Source organism: Lissotriton helveticus, chromosome 11 (genome assembly GCF_964261635.1).
Source record: "Lissotriton helveticus chromosome 11, aLisHel1.1, whole genome shotgun sequence".
NCBI lineage: Eukaryota > Metazoa > Chordata > Amphibia > Caudata > Salamandridae > Lissotriton > Lissotriton helveticus.
In genome coordinates this window covers 56864524-56884820 of record NC_136072.1, presented here as the reverse complement: position 1 = coordinate 56884820, position 20297 = coordinate 56864524, and the positions used below count along the sequence as shown (strand labels likewise).

Genomic DNA, 20297 nt, shown 5'->3' with positions numbered 1-20297 from the left:
ATACCACCACCAATACCACCACCATTACCACCACCACCACCACCAATACCACCAATACACTGCCACCAATACCACCACCAACAATACCACCACCAATAGCACCACCAATACCACCCCCACCAATCCAATACCAGCTCCACCAATACCACCGCCCACCAATACTAGCACCACCAATACCACAACCACCAATAAAAATTCCACTACCAACAATACGACCACCAATATCAATACCACCACTAATACCACCACCACCACCAATACCACCACCGCTAATACCACCACCACCACCAATATCACCACCACCAATATCACCACCACCAATGCCACCACCAGTACCACCACCACCAATACCACCACCACCAATACCACTAATACCAATACCACCACCAATACCACCAGCAAATATCACCGCCACCAATACCATCACCATCACCAATACTACCACAATACCACCACCACCAATATCACCACAAATACCACCACCACCAATACCAATACCACCACCAATACCAGTACCCCCACCAATACCAATACCACCACCACCAATACCCATACCACACCACCAATACCAATACCACCACCACAAATACCACCACCACCAATACCAGTACCACCACCAATACCAATACAACCACCTCAGTGCTTCTCGCTCACTAGTAATAGCAGGAGCACTGTACGAGGCGGGAACTGCAGCTGAGACCATCCCTCCCTCCCTCCATGCCTTCCATAAAGCACAACCCGCCCTGCACCAGGAGGTGAAGCCAGGGCCCTACTACTGCTGGAGAATTTTTTTTTAGGCCAAAGATTGCAATGACATTACGCAATGCCACACTGCACACTCAAATCACGGAGAGGGTAGTAAACAGCACCCCTGCTGCTCTTCCTCCTGAGTCATGACAGTGTAATCACAGAGCGAAAGGTGTTGGAGCACTTTGTTAGTGTTTGTAGCTTAGATCATATGTAACTCTCATTTTGCCATTTGTCTGTGTAATTTACAACACTTACACATCTTCTTCACTGCACTATTTATCACTACTTTGTATGATGTTGCAGGAAGGTCTCTTCCTCTGATATTTCTGATATCTAACAAGTGGGCGAGAAAGCCCTTTATTGCAATACAATAGATCTTGCATTTGTGAGAGTTTCAGCTATTCGTGTTGTAAATGACGATGCCTTGTAGTTATGTTTTAAAATCCAAAACATAAATAAAAGGCATTGTCATTTACAATGCCAATAGCTCAAACTTGCATTAATGTGAGACCTATTGCATTGAAAATGCTTGTTTCTACTAACAGTTAGAGCTTCTGCTAATACTCCTGGAAATTCCTGCTTGACTCTTTCCTCGTCCATGATGTCAGGAGGTATGTTTGGTGCGTTGCTACTAACTTCAGTGTTAATATCTATTTTCAATCAAGATGTGCACATATTGGCAAGACGATCTTTTTTACTCTTTTGTGTTTTTCCTCCTTAGTGGGACCCACTTAAGGAGACACTAAGCACCTTCCTTTTGTACTATTCTGTGTAGGTTATCAACTTGTCTACTAGGAGGAGTCACCCTTTCCTTTGACAATTAAGTAGGGACTCAACAGACCTTTTCAACATCCCCTACTTGACGTATTATCTCATTTGCATTCCCTTTACTTTTTGATGATGTGATATAGTAGTCCTTTTATTAACCTGTAACTTGCAGTTTGACATTTTGACCGTTTATGTTGTTTAATGTATTTACTTTGCTGGCAGAACAACATTTTAATTGCTCATTATGAGTTTAGTGCTTGCTGTTTGAATGTTCAAGCCTGTCATAAAATAAACTCACACTTCTATTCTATTAGTTTAATATGATAATATGTTGTTGAAATCACAGCCTGTTTTTTTACAGTAGAGCTGTGCAGGTAGGTTTTCTTAAGATGCAAAATACTGGCCGTTTGTTAAAAATACCCAGTATTCACCTGAACTCTCTCAAACTCACCACTCATGAGTGCTTAGTTTACTTGAAAATGAGTAATATATTCAACGTTCTTCTGAACAGGGGCATCCTAAATTATGTCTTTCCTGAGCCCCAAAAATCCTTAAGATCTCACTATGGAGCACATGCATCAAAGGTAGGAATTGTGAGTCCTTAATAGCGATTATTAAGGAATCGCTATTAAGGAGTCGCAATTACCTATGCATGTAGGTTTCGCAAAACATTTGAGATTCTTACATATTACTTAATAGCGAATCGCAAATTGTGATTCCCTCTTAAGGAATGGCTTCCCGTTCACCCTTATGGGCCTAGAGGCACATAGGAATGAATGGGAATTGCACTCGCAATTTGCGACTACCAAGTAGGTACTCACAAATTGTGCATGCAATTTCAAGGGTGCAGGGGGGCCAAAAGGCCACCCTGATGCACCCCCGAAGAAGGTAAGTATGCACATGTGGTGCACAAATATGCCCTAAGGACGTGTATGCACCACAATGCACTTTGAAAAAATTTTTTTTTGCATTTTTCAAAGGAATTGCAAATTACCATCAACTTGAAGTTGATGGTAATTTGCATTTCCAAATTGCGATAATGCAATTTGCGAGTGCATAATGCATCACATTTAGGGAATCGCTATTTGCAATTGCCTAACTGCATTCCCAAAATGGGTAATCGCAAAATCTGTGATTACCTATTTTGCAAATTGCTTTTGGGTTGATGCATCCCAAATGGCAAAATACCGGTCGCAAAGGGGCCTTTTCTGCGAATTGGCCTGTAGTAAAAGTCCAAACAGCCTCTTCTGAGGATTTTTTTTTCCTTGTTGTCTTCGGTTGTCTATGGGTTCGGTTGGTATCTATGCATTCTTTATTCGATGTCTGTGTGCGCCATACCAGGAGAAACAAGAGTGGAATGGCGCACATGAAATTACTTGTGTGTCGGCTCCCTTGAACTCGGTAGGTCCAGAGCTTCACGCATGTCTTTAGTTGCTAAGCGTTTTCCATTGATAGTGAAGTGCAAGCTAAAAGAGTAGCCTTACTGGTAAGGAATCGTCTCTGTCCTGCAGGTAATGAACAATTTCTCTAAAGTCTCTTCTTCTCACCAACGTGTATGATGAAACAATTTAGAAGAACATTATCATGTCAAAGTTTCTAAAGTGGACCAGAATTTTGTATTCTAACTTCAGTGATGATTCTTTCTTTGATGTGAAAAAAATGGGCCCATGGCCAAACATCAGGAGAGAGGTTCTTCTCTTGTTGGGAAGTTCAGAATAATAAGTGGGTCCAGTTGAAGCTCCTGTTCATCTCTTCCATGCAGCTGTTTCCTGTAAGCTACTTTCCAATCAATCAACACAAAGTTCTATTGTTTGTTACAAATGATCCAGCTCGGAGAGTGATTTATTGAAGTGTTGCAGTATTTGTAGGTATTAGTTGGACACTGGAGAGCTACACACAGCTATTTTTGATTTTTGGGGCTCCTTAGGGTCCAGACCAGTCTGAGATTGGGCACAATCAGATTTTGGGATGCAACATGCCCTTTATGGTCACTGGTTTTTACATCTTTGATTTATTGTCCTCCACCATTAGAGACCTCATGGCAGCACAGGGGTAATCAAAATAAAATTATAGTTTTATTTTAGAGAATACCAGGAGCTGACATATTCTTCACAACATATGTGGCACACTTTTTGTTGTCTCCGCTTTGTGGTCTTCTCTTAGCATTTGCTAATGTCTTTTTATGCTTGAGGAAGCCAGATTGCTTGAAAGCAACTGAACGGCCATACCCTTCATTCAACAGCCTACAAAAACCAGTGAATGGGTTTTCAGCAGAGATGTATGTCTTGCCCATTGGAAATAACATATTTAATCTGAGCTTGGGACAACAAGGTTTCAAAGGCCTGTGAGGGTTGGGAGTCGGCCATGGACAGAGTCTTTGATTGTTGATGATATGCTCCAAGGGCCTTCGGAGATCTACAATAGCACTTCCCAGTCTCTTTTTGAGTTTGCAAGGCCTCAGTTGTTTCTCAAGCACAACCCCTCAGCCCCCATGGCCACATATCTATTCATGTCAATAGGTAGAGGCCCCATACGTTCTACCAGTTTGGCGGTGGAATTCCACCTCAATATGCCCCCTTGGCGATGGTACTACTACGAGGTGCGGAGAGACAGCATTCTTTCTGACTTAAGTGCTCCTGAGCTTCTCTTCTTCCCAATACACTTTAGCGGCTTTATCAACCCGTTTGGTGACCATCTTGGTGAGGCCCCAAAGCATTGTTTGTCATAGCTCAGTGAATCATGCTTGGACCGGCTCCTCTGCATTTGATGTTGCTATTTTCACCTTCATAATGCTCTCAACCATGCAAGACATCAATTCCAGCCACTGTGGATACCATTATGAACCTTGGCGAGGACGGAATCACAGAGCTTAGATAGGACTTATCTTCTCAGGTCCTCTTTCTGGTGATGCCATCTGTGTTGTGTTCTAAGGTGATTTTACCCTTCAAAAAATACTAATCCTTTGCTGGAATTTGATGTAGCCTGTGAAGGGGGTTTGGCCTTACCTACAGCATGCAGAGGATCAATGAGACGTGGGCGACGCCAGACATGGATTTCCGCACTTCTGCCTCCCATCGCTTCTCCTCCTAGTTCTTGCACAGAATACAATGGTGTCTGTAGCTGATGTCATCTTTAGATTCCACGACGCACTAGTGCACACAGGGAATTGTGAGGCAATCTCTCTACTTAGGGATTCACCGTATGCAAGAGAAAACATTTATGCTTACTTTTATCCTTAGAGTTTGTATTTTAGTGACATTAGAAGCTGGATATTTCACAGTAATGCATAATTATTTGTAACTTAATTATTTTCTATTTTATTTACTTCCCAATTCAAAATGGCTGAACCATTGTCTCTATATATGGAGGGTCCATTTTAGTTCCAGTTGCGTTGCAATCACTTCTCTATCGTTGCTCTATTGTTATTGTTGCTCTTTCACCGGACCTAGCAGACTCTCCGTCTACTCCAGTTCCTGCTGCTCTCCTACTTTTGCCTTTCTGTTTGGGCTGGCCAGCTGTATTTTTTTTCTGGTGTGGAGATTTTTCCCCTCCTGATGGATTTATTTTCTGGACCCTTGCAAGACTTCCAGTTATAAACCTGACATCTGGTACTGCTTCTGGAGATAGAGGGCTGTATCTATGAATCAAGAAGACCCTCCAAGCATCACCTAAAAGACCAGCTTGACACCATGTTTAAGAAAAAAATATATTTTTCATGATGTTCTCGTACAGGTTATGGAATGTGCTCCAGAAGCTAAAAAGAGAACACATTTTATATAAGCTCACCCTATCGTCCACAAAAAAAGTCTGACATTCTAGATGAAATGTGTATGTCTAGCTTCACCACCAAAAGTAATTTGATTGTGCAGTGTTCTATTGCAGTTTCACTACAGTGTTCTAATGAACAACTAGAATGCTAACCTTCTGTAATGATGGCAAAGCATGGCACATTTGTATGACATCCTAATGGAATCAGAGCTGTACAGCTGAAACCATTTTTTCAGAAATTAACAAAGTGAGCGCGTTTATTTTTTCAGAGAATGTATGATTAGTGCACTAGAAAGTTAAAATGAGGACACATTTCTATAAATTCACAGATATCATCCTCATTCATGTAAAAAAAAGCTTGCTATGCTGAGTGAAACATGTAGTTCCAACAAGAGTAAAAAAAGTCCGTCCTGCCTATTGATTCCCCAGTGTTCTAGTGCAGCCTCATCACAGTGTTATGAACAACTAACACACGAGAAATTTCAAATCATGACATATTTTCTGGGTTTTCAAATATCAGGATCATGCATGTCAGTAAAACATTCTGACATGTTGAGTGAACATGTTGGAGTGCCCATGTTGATGTTGAGTCGACAAAGGACTTGAACTTTGTTCACCGGTTTCAAGGTCGGCAGCTCTAGCTGTATAGCCACAGAGTTAGGATAATGAGATGTACAATGACCAGTTGTTTACATACCATCAAACAAGAGAAATGTCCCAACTTCCTGTGTCCAAGTGATACATGCCTGATATTCTTCTGGGTTTGGAGCCATACTGTCCATGTTCAGGTTGCTCAAAACCAGTGTCTCAATTCTTTCAATCCTATAATTAGTCACATTCTGAAATCTCTGAGGACTCAGGCATGCCTCACAAATCATCTCACATACCAGGTGCACTCAAAACTGTAAAGGACTGAATTTAGGGAGGAGAATTACTTGTGTAATTGGAGAAATAGGGCAGCTGCTCAGCCAGCATCACAGTTAACCCCTGCAGTATTAAGAACTGTAATTCAAAATAGCAGTTTGTTTGTACCTTCTTCAGGTGAAATCCTTCCAAAGAAGTGTCCTTCAAAAGCTGCCTACTGGCACCAACTGATTGAATATTGCTTAGGCGTTGAATTTCATGAATCACAGCATTGGTGTATGGAAGCCTCTTCCGGTCCTCATATTGAATTGTCTCCACCTCTCCAAGGACAGCATCCAATTCCTTCTGGACTTTCTCTGCGGACAGACAAATATACTTGACTGTCTGAAAACTAATTATAATTATTTCTTTAATTTGAGCCAAACTCACATGTAGCACTTTGGGAAAATTCATGGTAGGTCCGACAAAAAACTCAAACAAGTTATAATGATTTATCCAGTTGGCTATAGAGCAGCATGCTCTACCCATCCTTTCACTCAATGATTCACACTACTTATTATAGTGTTCTATGCTTTTACTAGGTGTAATGACATAAATGTTCTTAAGAAAATGTATGGCTATAGGAAGGTGAAATGAACTGTTTATCAGAATTTTAAACATTTGCCAATGTCTCCAAATCTTTATGTATTTATTTATAGTTTTTTATAGTGCAGATACGGCCGTGGGTCAGAGAGCACTTTATTTAGGTTTTTGAAAAAAGGAATAGTTTCAATACAAGAGTGTGAGGAAAGCAGTGTATTACGTGGTGTGGTTTTCTCCAGCCTCACTGTGCAATAAACTCACCAACCCATCTTGAGGCCAGTCAGGCTTGTTTTCGCAAAACAGTAGCTCAGCCCTGGGTAGCTGTGGCCTTGAGCCATCACACATTGTCCCAGGAACAAGCACAAAACGGATTGGTGTCACTATATCGCGGATTATTACAACGCATTCCGTTACATCGGAATTTTTACAACGCAGGATCTATTACATCGGATGCCATTACAACGCATGGCATTACATCGCAGATGCTATTACAACGCATGGCATTACATCGTAAGTATAGGTAAGTATACTTTTTAAAAAAAATGTAATTAATTTAATTTAATTAATTTAATTTATTTAATTTAATTAAAATACATTTTAAAATAGTAATTAATTTAATTTAATAAATTTAAATCTATTTATTTAATTTAATTTTAATAAAAATTGTAATTAATTTTAATTAATTAATATAATGAAATTATTTTAATTTAAATATGTTTAAAATTGTAATGAAATTAAATTAATTAAAATAATTTTTTTAATTTAATTAATTTAATTAAAAATGTAATTAATATAATATAATTAATTTAATTTAATAAATATATTTTAATTAATTTATAAATGGTAAATATAATTTATTTAGCCCTAATCACAAACCCAACCCTGAACCCTAAAAACACCCCTGTACCCCAAAACCCAAACCCTACCCTGAAACCTAAAAACACCCCTGTACCCCAAAACCCAAACCCTACCCTGAAACCTAAAAACACCCCTGTACCCCAAACCCAAACCCTACCCTGAAACCTAAAAACACCCCTGTACCCCAAACCCAAACCCTAACCTGAAACCTAAAAACACCCCTGTACCCCAAAACCCAAACCCTACCCTGAAACCTAAAAACACACCTGTACCCCAAAACCCAAACCCTACCCTGAAACCTAAAAACACCCCTGTACCTCAAAACCCAAACCCTACCCTGAAACCTAAAAACACCCCTGTACCCCAAAACCCAAACCCTACCCTGAAACCTAAAAACACCCCTGTATCCCAAAACCCAAACCCTACCCTGAAACCTAAAAACACCCCTGTACCCCAAAACCCAAACCCTACCCTGAAACCTAAAAACACCCCTGTACCCCAAAACCCAAACCCTACCCTGAAACCTAAAAACACCCCTGTACCTCAAAACCCAAACCCTACCCTGAAACCTAAAAACACCCTTGTACCCCAAAACCCAAACCCTACCCTGTAACCTAAAAACACCCCTGTACCCCAAAACCCAAACCTAGCCCTGAAACCTAAAAACACCCCTGTACCCCAAAACCCAAACCCTGCCCTAAAACCAAAAAATACCCAAACACCCCAAAACATATACCTCAGTACACCAAAACATATACTCCTATACTCATACTTATTTAAAAAATTACTTAAATTAATACATTTAATTTATAATATTTAAAAACATAAATAAATATTTTTATTTATTTTTATTTATAATTAATAATAATTAAATCAATTATATAATATTAAATAAAATTAAAAAAAATTATATACTTACCAATACTTACGATGTAATGGTATGCGTTGTAATAGCATATGCGATGTAATGCCATGCGTTGTAATGGCATCCGATGTAATGGATCCTGCGTTGTAATAGCTGCGTTGTAACAGCATTACGACGTAAAAGTTGCGTTGTAAGTGTGCATCACCGCACAAAACACTTATAAGTCCCAAAACAATTGAATAAGAAAGAAACACGACACAAAGAAAATCAGACACCAATATCTGAAAATTGCTGTTATTTTTAGGCATTTTAGACACCAAAATGAGAAAAATCCACCTGAGGGTGCCAGGCATATAAATGACAGCATTTGACTCAAAACGCAAACAAGCATTGGCCACCACTATGGTTTGCCTTTACTTGGATACTTGGAATTTTTTTGAAAATCTTTATAAACTTGAGTTCTGGTACTCCAGCCCGCTTTGGGGCGATCAACTACAAGAGAGAACAAGTCACAGGGGCCAGTGAGGCTTGGTAAGACAGTTACCTCTCAGCCAAAGTAGTTGCCAGTCTAATTATAGGCTTTGACAAGGGTTTTCCTGGGGCTACTCCTAGTCCATGGCGGGTGGCTTTGGCCACAGGGGTCATTGTCCTTTAAAATCTGAATGCAGTCCAGCAAAAAACCATCCAATGAAAACAGCGGTTCCCTTTGGTTGAGGCTGGTGTCCATCTTGGATGACCACACTGCACTGCGATAAGTCTCCAATTTCCAGCAGACATGGTGACATTTTTTAGTGTAAGGACTTGGGGGCAGGTTTACAATTACTGGCGCATCCCTGCAAATTAGCAGGGATGCACCAGTAATAGTGCGCCGCAGCTCCATCACCCATGATGCACCACATTTACAATGCGGCGCACCATGGGGCCAAAACGGCACAGATGCGTCACGCATCTGTGCCGTGAGGGCGGCGCATTGCTGGAGCTGCGTCGCAAGCGTGACGCAGCTCCAGCAATGCTCTAGGGGTCCTATTCTTTCAATGCTGCCTCAAGCCTTACGCCTGCTTCAAGCAGGCACAGGGTTTTTACGCAGCATTGGCCTAAAAGTGACTGAGTGAAATCTTGTAGATTTCACTCAGCCACTTTTAGGAGGCGTTCCTGCGCAGGAATGCCCCCCCCTGCGCAGGAACGCCTCCTTATGGTGCAGGGCTTTACAACGTGGCGTATCTCCCAGATGCGTCACGTTGTTAATACCCCGCACCATGGCACATCTTTTGCGCCGCCGCTGCGTCACAAAAGTGACGCAATGGCGGTGCAAAAGAGGCACAAGGGGCTTGTAAATCTGCCTTCATGTCTCTCAGGCTGCACTTCGATGATCAACAGTCTGCAAGTGATTGTGTCTACCAACTCGCCAAAGCAGTCATCTTTATTTTTGTGGCCATGCAGCTGGAATAGCAGGTCAGCCAACTCACTCTTGGGGTCACTTCTTCTGCCTGGGGCTTGAGGATGACTTTTCCTCAAGCAGGGAACTAAAGGTACAGTCCTCTTTTTGCTTGTTCGAGGACCAGAGGTGCAGGCCAGTCTTTGGTGCAGTCCCTCTTTGCCCGGTCCAGGGAGCAGCAGGGCAAGCCTTCTTCAGTCCTCTCTCCTGACTTGATTGAAGGGATGGGTGGCAGGGGTTTCTTATTTATACACAGGATATGCCATAGGAGGATGCAGTGGCTGCTAGCCTATGAACTAACATGTCCCCCGCCTGGTAACAGCGTTCTGCAAAGTGTGGCTGGCATCTAGCAATCCCTGGATGCACTATTCTACCCACCCCCAAAAAAGCAGAACTCTTCTCTTGATGTTTGGAGCCTGGTAGTCCACGCTTGAGGTGTGGCTACCTGGGGGCTGTATGCCCACGGAATGCTGGTTTGGCAATGATTGACCACTCTCTGTTCCCGATGCGAATGTATTTATTGGAACAAACAAACAACCCCTCTTGTGTATTTTCCACCAATTGCCCTTCAAAGGCAGCTACCCCATTGAAGCTTGCCAGTTATGCGCACATCCTGTGTGGCTTCTTGTAAGGTAGAGGAAAGACCTCTTCCTGCCGCAGTCCTCTATTATGTTTTTTCCTCTGAGTTGCTCACATATATTCTGATGTGGACAGATGGCTGTCTTGTGGCCAGCATCTGCGAATGACCACTGCAAAACTTGGGGAATGGAGTGGAAACTTTCTAAAGTTGGCTTTTACAATAAATGTGTCGTGGGCATCAAGTCGGGTTTAATGCAATGAATTATTTGATACCTTGAAGTACCAATTTTAGTAGTCCCATTGAGAAGTTGGCACAGATGATTCGTCAGCATCTTATCCTGTATTCACCAATAGTGCTACTAGACTTCCCACGATAAAAACAACAATTTAGGGTTTTTACTATTAGCGCATATAAAAACCCATATCCTACCTTTTAGTATACAGTACCTGGCTTAGAGCTCGATAGGTCTAACTTAGTGGTGACTTATATACATTAAAATGGAGGGTGTGGACTTTGTCTTTAGTTTAAATGGCAAAGTCGAGCTAGCAGTTCTGAAACTGTCCTGCCAGTCAGCAATGGCAGTCTTGGAGTCTTGCTTTGTCACACAAGGGACACTTTCACTTACAAGGCCTGGGTACTGCTGGCACCATATACTAGCGACGCATAAGTAAGATGACATGCCAATTGTGGGTGAGCCAATTAGACATACACTGTTAAAGGTCAGAACACAGGCACTGAGGCCTGTTTGGCAGGACTCAGTGCACTCTCAGAGTCAGAAAATCAGCAGCATCAGTCAAAACCCTGGGGTGATCATGCAGAAAGGGGCATTTCCTTACAATGAGTGAACAATATATCAGGAAGTATAGAATAAAAATATATGAACATAGTCATTCAGTGATGACAACACACAAAAACAGTTGCTGAACACAGATGAGCTAATCATGTTCCCCAGTGAGATGCAAAAAATGTGAATATTTTCAGAAGGGTTCGTCTAGGTTAATTTTGTTACATACAAGAATTTGCTCAAATTGATAAGTGTTTGTTCAAATAGTCTTTGTTGTTTTTCTTGAAGATCTTATAGGATGTAGTAGTTCAGATGACCGGTAGGACAGGATTCTTCAGTAAGTGTGCACTCGCAGTCATCATGTGTTGCCAGTATATTTTTGAGGCATATGTACGAGATTCGGGTGCAGTGCTGCGCCAGAGAAAGAGGGCAGGAATGCATGGTATTTAAGCAATATGGCCCATTCTTGTCCTTTCCCCCTGCGCTGGTGCCGTTTTGGCAGTCTAGGGCCAACGCAGGCATCCTTGCACCTTGAGTTGTAGGCATGATTGCTTTTATGCAGAAAGGGGCACCGTCCTGCACAAAAACAATCCATAGAGGTGTTTTCCTCTTTCTCTGTGTACTACAGATTGCAGCACACATAGAACAAGGCAAAAACATGGATAAATAAAGATATTTCATCTTATTACGCCTCCAGGTTTGGTAATTTGGGAATGCGTAAAAAAATATGGAATTTGCTTGGGAGCACCCATCGCAATGCCCATGGAATGTATCCCTTGCGCAAAGTAAGCCAACGCATCTATTTGCGATGCGTTGTCTTACTCCAGATTTATGAAGCCATTAAAAGCCATGCAGCATAGCTTTGCGTGGCTTCATAAATTTGACTTAGGAGCTTGTAGCACTTTGTGTGGTGCAAACATGACGCAAGCCTCTCATACATATGACACTTTGTGTAGCACACTGTTGGGCAAGGTGTGTTGATTTGGAAAGGCAACACTGCAGAAAAAGCCTATATAGAAATAGTCAGGGTGGGGTGAGATCCCAAACATTGGCACTATTAACTGTACAGTTCTTTCACTGGCATGAGTCACTTTGATTTCACTGATGTCTGGCACATCCCTGGTCGGGGCACCTAAGAAGCATTTTTCCCACATCTCGAGATGTCCCTCTCTCAGGCATATGTTCAGGTGCATATGTTGGAGGTTTGAGTGCACAATAATAGATGTATTTGTGTCCAGGAAGCACAACACTGCTTTGTGTGTTTATGCTATCTTCCCAGACCATTAGGTTGATATTTATGGAGTTAATTTTCCTGCACGTTTTGCAACAATTCAGCATGAGAGAGATGAGCAATGTTGTGGCTACAATGTGAGATGAAGTCTTGATGTCCTGCTCTGAAATAGCTAGCCCATGAGGCACACTCTCTCAGACCTCAAATTATTGGTCTGTATTGGGAAGGAGTAGGCCTCCAGAAGCAGGGTTAATCGAGAGCAGTGCAGGTGCTGTTCAACAGTCATATTAGTCCACTATTTGGGCGTGCCCTTACATGTGGATATTTTTCCAGGCAAGTTTATTTAGGCTTTTGTGGACAGAGTACTCTTTTGCAAATGTGACAGAGTACCCTGTCCTATAAACCATCTGTCCACCTGCCTCATTTAGAGATTTTTAGGAACCTTAACTTTTCCAACCACTGAGCTTGTGTTGGCTCCATTGATGGAATACTTCCATTCACTCTATTCAGGGTGGATAGTGTAATGTATTTTTTTTATGTCTGTCACCACCAGGAAAATCCTGGTGGTGAGGGACAGAAGTAAAAAATAAAGATCCCCACAACCTAGGTGAAAGCTCCCAGAGTGTGGGGATCATTAATTGTGTTTTTTTAGAAGAAAATTGCAATTTGGGAGTTTATTTCTGAAACAAAATGTATTAAAAGTTTGGTTGAAAGTCATCCAAACTGATGGCAGTCCTCCACCATTTTGTTTTACTTGAAGGGTGCATCTGTGACAACAGTTCCCTTTATGATACAGAGATGCCCGCTGGTCTGCTGGTCATTTCATATTTGGGAGACAGAAGTTTGTCAGGAGGGTTGAGGTTATGTCCTCTGTCACCCTAATGGGCAGGGTACTGTATGACAAACCTGAAATAAAGCTCAGGGTTCAGTAGGTATCAAACAAAGCATTTTGTCCTTACAGTTCTTAAAAGCTTTACTTTTGTTGCTAAATCCACACCAAATTATTAAAGAAACCACTTCTTCTCTAAATGAAACTCGAAAAAAAGACTTACAATGAAATTAAGGATCTGGCTTAACAATTAGTATTACTGGCAAAACAGTTAGATGGCTTGGGAGCAAATAAGAAACTCCCATGAGTGTGACTACTGTTTAGAGGTGAGTAATGAAATAGAACTATGCTGGACAATATATTAATGGAAATACAGTACAGTGCCACAGAAGCAAACTCTTGAAAAGCCTCAGAAGTAAGAGTAAGCCCTAAGAAGGATTTAACACTTTCTCTGGAGGATTGGTCATCACAAAAAGATACACATCCTTTCTTCAATATGACACATGCAATATCCACCAACAGGCAGCAGCCGCTTCAGTGACATCTGGAGTGCTTCTCGAGCAAGACATTTGTCAAACATCACCGTGGACACCTGACCTTCAATATTTATTAGGGGCTGCAAAGCTATGCATAAACTTACAGCTGTAGTGTGGTTTAGGTCCCTAGGATGTCTCAAAAACAGTTAGGTTATTGTATCTGGCATGATAAAATACATCTGTTGCATTACAACACCCATACTTTATTTTGTGTGTTTCAGTACTATTGTCTAAGCGTTGTGGTAAGCAAATATGAAGAAGAGAGATGAAGGAGTCTAGATCTATTTTCAGTGATACTTGTTGCTCTGAATCTTCTCTTCCTACTTGCTCACTCACTAGGTGTTTGACGGCAAGAGGTCCATACTTTGAGTCTGGAAACAGAATCATCAAAGTGTTATTTCAGAACGCTGAGACAACAAGGAGAGCATACTCACATCAGGATGAGGAATTCAGCTTTCGGATAAATCAAAGGTCTGTTTGGGTTGACGCCACAAATTCAAAAGTAGGAGATTGGGTCTACTGAGGACTACTGGTAAGTAATCCAGGCATTCAGCATCAAGAGGCATAAGAGCGTGGCCACTATGAGTCCCTTACCTTGGATGTCTGGTTGAGTCATCATGTAAAGGAGTGCCCATTGTAGCGTAGTTATTGAGGTCTCCGTTCCGGCTTCAAACATTTCAATCAAAAGGCGGACCAAGTTGTCCTGGTCAAAAGTAGAGGTGGGATCAACAGTGTCCTGGATGGTATGATAAAATGCAGGTTAAGCAGGTTGAATGCATTGTATATCACTATAATTGAAATAAAGCAGCATTGAATTATTCACTATGCTTAATGATGGATGGAAAGTTAAGCACACTTCCTGGAATGTGTACTAAATTGAAAGTAACAACATTTAATTACAGTTCATAAGCATAAGATCCACTTCTAAAAACAGTTACAAAAAAACTGTAAATATTTTGTTGGTCTTTCGCCTTCAGATAACTGTGTATAAAATAAAATTACATTCAAGTTATACTAATGTTGAGAAATTTACTTTTTAAGTTTTAAATGCTCTACTGCTACTGCAGGTCTGTATGTAATCACAGAGTCACAGTATTGAATCGTGTTTGGTGCAGGTGGCATGTGTACTTAGGCCCCAGCCTCTGATAGAAAGTGCTGTAACTATAAAAAGTAAATTGTATTATACACAGTTTAATATAGGCTGCCAAACATTGTGCAAACAGATTTAGGGCTCCATAACAAGTTTCCAGTTATCTCAGCAGGAAGATATTGGGCCATAACTAACACTGCGGACGGTGTCTTCTTGTTAATTATTGGGCATTACATATTATTTTCCCCAAAATAGGAAATATCATACAGAACCAGGTCCATTACACATATTTTTCCCCCTTCATGTGGGAGTCTACCTGGCTCAAATCTAAAAACATTTGCCCCCTTCTTGGAGGAAGTGGTAAATGTTGAGAGCCTTTTTCTTTTGCCTGTGGGGAGGTGAAAGAAATGTGGGGAGTGCTTTTTGCATATTGGATAGCTTGTTTCTCTTAATTCACATCGACACCATGTGGATGCCCTTTGGCATCGATGGTCACTCTGACACCACCATTTCACTGAGGATGAACTCTTTTGGCCAAATACCTGTTGTTTTTCTTTTCCCTAATTGATGTTATTCCCTGTAGGCTGACTTCAAGATTGTTCTTCTGGCTCACTTGTACACTACATGTCTCATACCATTTTCTCATTGATTTCTTCATTTTTTTTTAAACCATATAAGGACAGATGGCAATCTTTCAAATGGATATACCACAGCAAATGTCTTTATATCAAGATGGACAGTTAAACGTTAAAACTGTTTCCACTGTGTAACGCCTAAAAGGAATGAACTCTCCATCACCTATCACTTCTTTTAACAATCCAATTTTGGATACTATTCTTGGTGAGTTCTAAGCTCATCAGCCTTTCTTGAATCCTACCAATGGATAAATAAAACAAATTGAAGACAGATGGATTGTTATAGAAAATAGGTTGGTTGAAAAGGAGCAATGCATAAGAGCTGTTCAAGATGCTTCTTTTCAGATTTCTATTCTTGAACACGAATGTATTAAACTGAAACTTAACACAGAGGATTTAGAAAACAGAAACCGTTGCAACAACGTACAGATTTACAGCTGGTTGGAGAACATTGAGGACCCCAATCTTGGTGACTTTTTGAAGAAATTCATCTTGGAATTGTTGAACATATCCATTTCACCTCCCATCAACCTACAGAGTTCTCATCGGCTGGAAAAACTCAATCCTGAATTCGCAAATCCTTAAGGCATTATACTATTTCTGGAGTTTACTGATCTTCTTTGTGCCCCAAAACAAGAAACAGTGACGACAAGACTGTCTGTGTCACTACATTTTCGCCAATTTCTAATTCAGTGAAGAAATGTATTTTAAAGCACTAATTACCTTCCAGAAGTGCAAGGACTTTCGAGTGGCCACAGTGCACCTCTGCAATCAGGGAATTCCGTACTCTTGGGGCCACCCATTCCGGCTAATCTTTAAATGGCAAGGCAAACTGCATCAACTACGTTCTCTACAAGAACCCTGCAGAGTTCTGGGCATTAAATGTCCACGGCAGCCAGAGGAATGGGCATCTAGCCAGGGCACGGATGCCGGTACGAAATGGCAAACAGTCACCGTACGTCGGAGGGCGGAGCACGCACTGTGACCAGACAACACGGCTATGGCACTATAACGACAGTCGGTGCTGGACACACTTTCACAGGAAACTTCCCCACACTACGACTAATGGATCCAATGGCGAACAGATTAGAGGCAAGGGCAGGGCTGGAGATTCTCTGAAGGTCATTCAGGTGACATGCGAGGGGCCGGGAGCGATGGCAGCGGGCAGGAGCGAGGAAGTCGGGACACAAGGCCACATGTTGCCCTTAAACTTTGATTCTACTACAGACTCGTGACATGGGTTAGTGCACCTGGGACAATGTGGGACTCAACAGGGTTATTGGTTGGGGTTAGAGCGGGACAATTAGGTCTCGGGAGGGAGGGGGTGGGATGATCTTGAGGTGGGCTCCCGGGTTGTTGCAGGAGGTATTTGCCGTTTGTCTGTTGGGGTTCGGGAGGGGGGGAAGGCATCCGGTATCCATAATGTTTTGACTTGCAGAAAGACCCAAGTGTAAAAGGCGCACTGTATCACAAACCTATCCCGGGGCATCCCTAGCACCACTTGCCAGAGGGAGAGTGTGGTTCCACAAGAGAGGGGGGCCTACACTGAGAGTTGCGCCAGATCACATTGTTGTGATATGTTATGGTCACTAAGGAAGTGAAAATAATCACACTCAACGTTAAAGGGCTTAACAACCCTGTTAAACAACGTGCAATATTATCCTATTTGGAAAATGCGGAGGCTGACATATGTCTCTTACAGGAGACTCACCTCCGCACCAGGGATCAACACCGCACGCGCTCGAGAGCATTTCCCCAGCAATATTTCTCCTCAACGGTAGAAAATAACACAGGGGTGGCTATACTTATATCCCATCACTGTAGGGGGTGGTGAAAGAGAAAGTAGCTGAGATGAAAGGGACACTTTTCGCCTACACTGTTCAATTCGGGTCCCAACAAATTGCCATAGGCTCATTACACGCCCCCAACTCAGGGCAGGAGAGCTTCCTCAAAGCAGCTCTAAGAGATGCATTGGTCCCTCAGACCGGTATGACATTAATAGGGGGGACCTGAACATGGTAATGGACTCGAGTAAAGACAGGTCACAAACCTCCTATTACCACAGGGGTGAAATTTCAGGGGAAGGGAAGAAATGGACTCAGTAGATGGGGCTAGTAGACATCTGGAGGGAGGCCCATCCATCTTCCACACAATACACCTTTTTCTCCATGCACACAGATCCTATGCTCGACTAAACTACATATTAGGCATGGGAGCGGTTAACCAGATAGTCACATCAGTGAGCATCAAACCGGCTGCCCTTACAGATCATGACGCATTGGTCGCAAATTTATTGCTGATACAGACCCGTCGCTCGGCTGGCTGCTGGAATTTAAAGAAAATCTGATCCATCGGAAAACAGTGGAGCAACAACTCACTAAGTGTATTCAGGACTACTTCACCTTCAACAACCCTCCAGACCCTTTGGGAAGCCATAAAAACAGTGGTAAGGGGAGAGGTAATAGCAATAGCAGCAGCTGATAATAAAGAGTGTAGAGAGCTGGTGGCGTCCCTGACCGCTCAAGTTCAGGAGCTCAAGAGGGTGCACAGCCGGACTGGGGAGCCAAGGGTCTGGAGGCAATTAAAAGCAGCCAGGGCACAGCTTGCGGGAATAGACTTAGACCAGGACGGAGTTTGCTGCGGTCAGACTGAAACACTTTTGCTACATGGGAGGAGATCGCAAGGGACAACTCTTGGCTAATAGGCTCAGGGCCCAAAGACAACGGACCCGAGTGTCCTCGCTATGGGAGGGTAAACAGGAGGAGGTAACTGGGATCAAGAGATAGCGTACGCTTTCTGGGAGTTCTATGAAAAATTATACACAGCAGACGCCTCATCGGACCCGGCCACCTCAGCCTACCTCCAATCAATCAATATGTCCACACTCACCCCAGATGTTGGATGCTCCCATCCGCGTAGAGGAAGTAATTTGGGCAATCTCGCACCTCAATGTGCTCAAATCCCCCGGCCTGGAAGGTTTCTCTGCCCTCTTTTATAAAAAAAATGTGCCACCTACTAGCCCCGATCCTGATGAGGTTGTTTAACTCCATTGGGAACGAACACCTGATCCCGGAGACAATGCTGGAGGCGGCGATAGAGGTCCTGCCCAAGCCGGGCAAAGACAGTGTAGCTCATACCGCCCCATTTCTTGACTTAATGTAGAATTTAAACTATTCACAGGAATACTAGCCATGAGACTAGGCCCCTATATGTTAAATTTGATCGAGTCACACCAAGCAGAGTTTATTCAATCTCGTCAATGTGGGGACAACACTAAGAGAACACTCCACCTCATCGACAAGGCCCACCAAACACAAATAGAAGCGCTCCTGCTAACAGTAGACGCTGAAAAAGTGTTTGATTGAGTGGATTTGTGCTTCCTTGGCTGCACAATGACTACATTTGGTATAGGGGACAAAATTCCAGGATTGGATGGGTAGCTGCTACAACAGACCTACAGCATCGATCAGAGTGAACGGCATCTCCGCCCACCCATTTACCACTCAGCAGGGAAGTCGCCAGGGATGCCCGCTGTCACCTTTGCTATTTGCCCTCTACATAGAGCCTCTAGCGCAGAGGGTCAGAGATAATCCCCACATTCGCAGGATTCCATTCTGGGGAGAAACACACCCGATCAGTCTCTGTGCGGATGCCGTGATAGCGGCATTGGTGGAGCCGAGGGACTCACTCCGTGCCTTCCTAGCGGAATTGAATGCATTCGGCAAAGTGTTCGGCTTCCGTTTTAATGTGGGCAAATCACTCATCTTAAACCTCAACTAGCGTCCCTTCCACTCAACCCGGGGGAGGAATGGCTTTCAGGAATCCACAAAGTGGACTCCATTCCCTATTTAGGATTAGACCTGGAAGCAACTGTGCGCCAAAGAACCCAGCTGAACTATGCTAAACTAGCACGACAGATGAAGAAGGACTTGGGCGCATCTTTTGCTACTCAGAAGAATAGCAGCGATCAAAATGTCACCTCTCCCTAAAGCACTCTATTTGTTCCAGACCGTCCCGGCGGTACCCCCCTGGAGTGATCGCCTCAATGCAGCGGGACATCAACCAATTTATCTGGGCGGGGGCACGCCCACGGATAAGCAAAGCCTTGGGATATGGGCAGCCCGAGAAGGGGGGATTGGGGATACCAGATTTCCTTAGCTCTTATAAGGCGGCACAACTGTATTAGAGTGGGCACAGCCAGAATCCAAAAAACTGTGTCTTTTTCAGGATCGTGCCCTGGCCGGAATCCTTCTGTGGAAAGTGCCCGTTTTTGACAAAGGCCCAATGCCCACACGGTTTAATGGGCCCCCCATCACCAAGTTGGTAATGTCGGTATGGGATGGGTTGGCAATAACGAAGAAATTTACAACTTTTCCTTCTCCTCTGACTCCCCTATTCGGGAACAGCGAATTCACACCTGGCCTGCCTGATAAGTCTTACCACGCTTAGCGGGACACCCCATGCCATTCCGTGGGGCATCTACTTAACCTCTCTGGAGTCCTATCATTCACCCAGGTGAAGCTTGACTACGGGATCCCTGAGTCCGAGCGAATGCGCTACTGGCAACTTGGTGTGGATGGCACTGTGCTAATCCTACACTTAAAGACTTGGATAGAAAAGCAGACATTTGAGGCTAGAAAATTTAGAGTGTCGCTGGTGTTGAGAGTGCTCTGTACTGGAGCTGCTTTCCACCTAAACTTGAGAACTACCCAGAGTTCTCTG

At 42.9% G+C, this 20297-nt stretch overlaps 1 protein-coding gene across 1 annotated transcript in view; it reads right to left on the bottom strand.

Moving 5' to 3' along the window:
• Positions 1-20297, bottom strand: part of LOC144790677 (cytochrome P450 2J2-like) — a 133622-nt gene that overhangs the window by 19906 nt on the left and 93419 nt on the right. The window contains exons 6-7 of the mRNA XM_078665402.1: positions 14445-14586; positions 6319-6506 (exon numbers count right to left, since the gene is read on the bottom strand). Of these exons, the coding sequence (XP_078521528.1) occupies positions 6319-6506; positions 14445-14586 (330 nt within the window). The remainder of the gene's footprint in view (positions 1-6318; positions 6507-14444; positions 14587-20297) is intronic.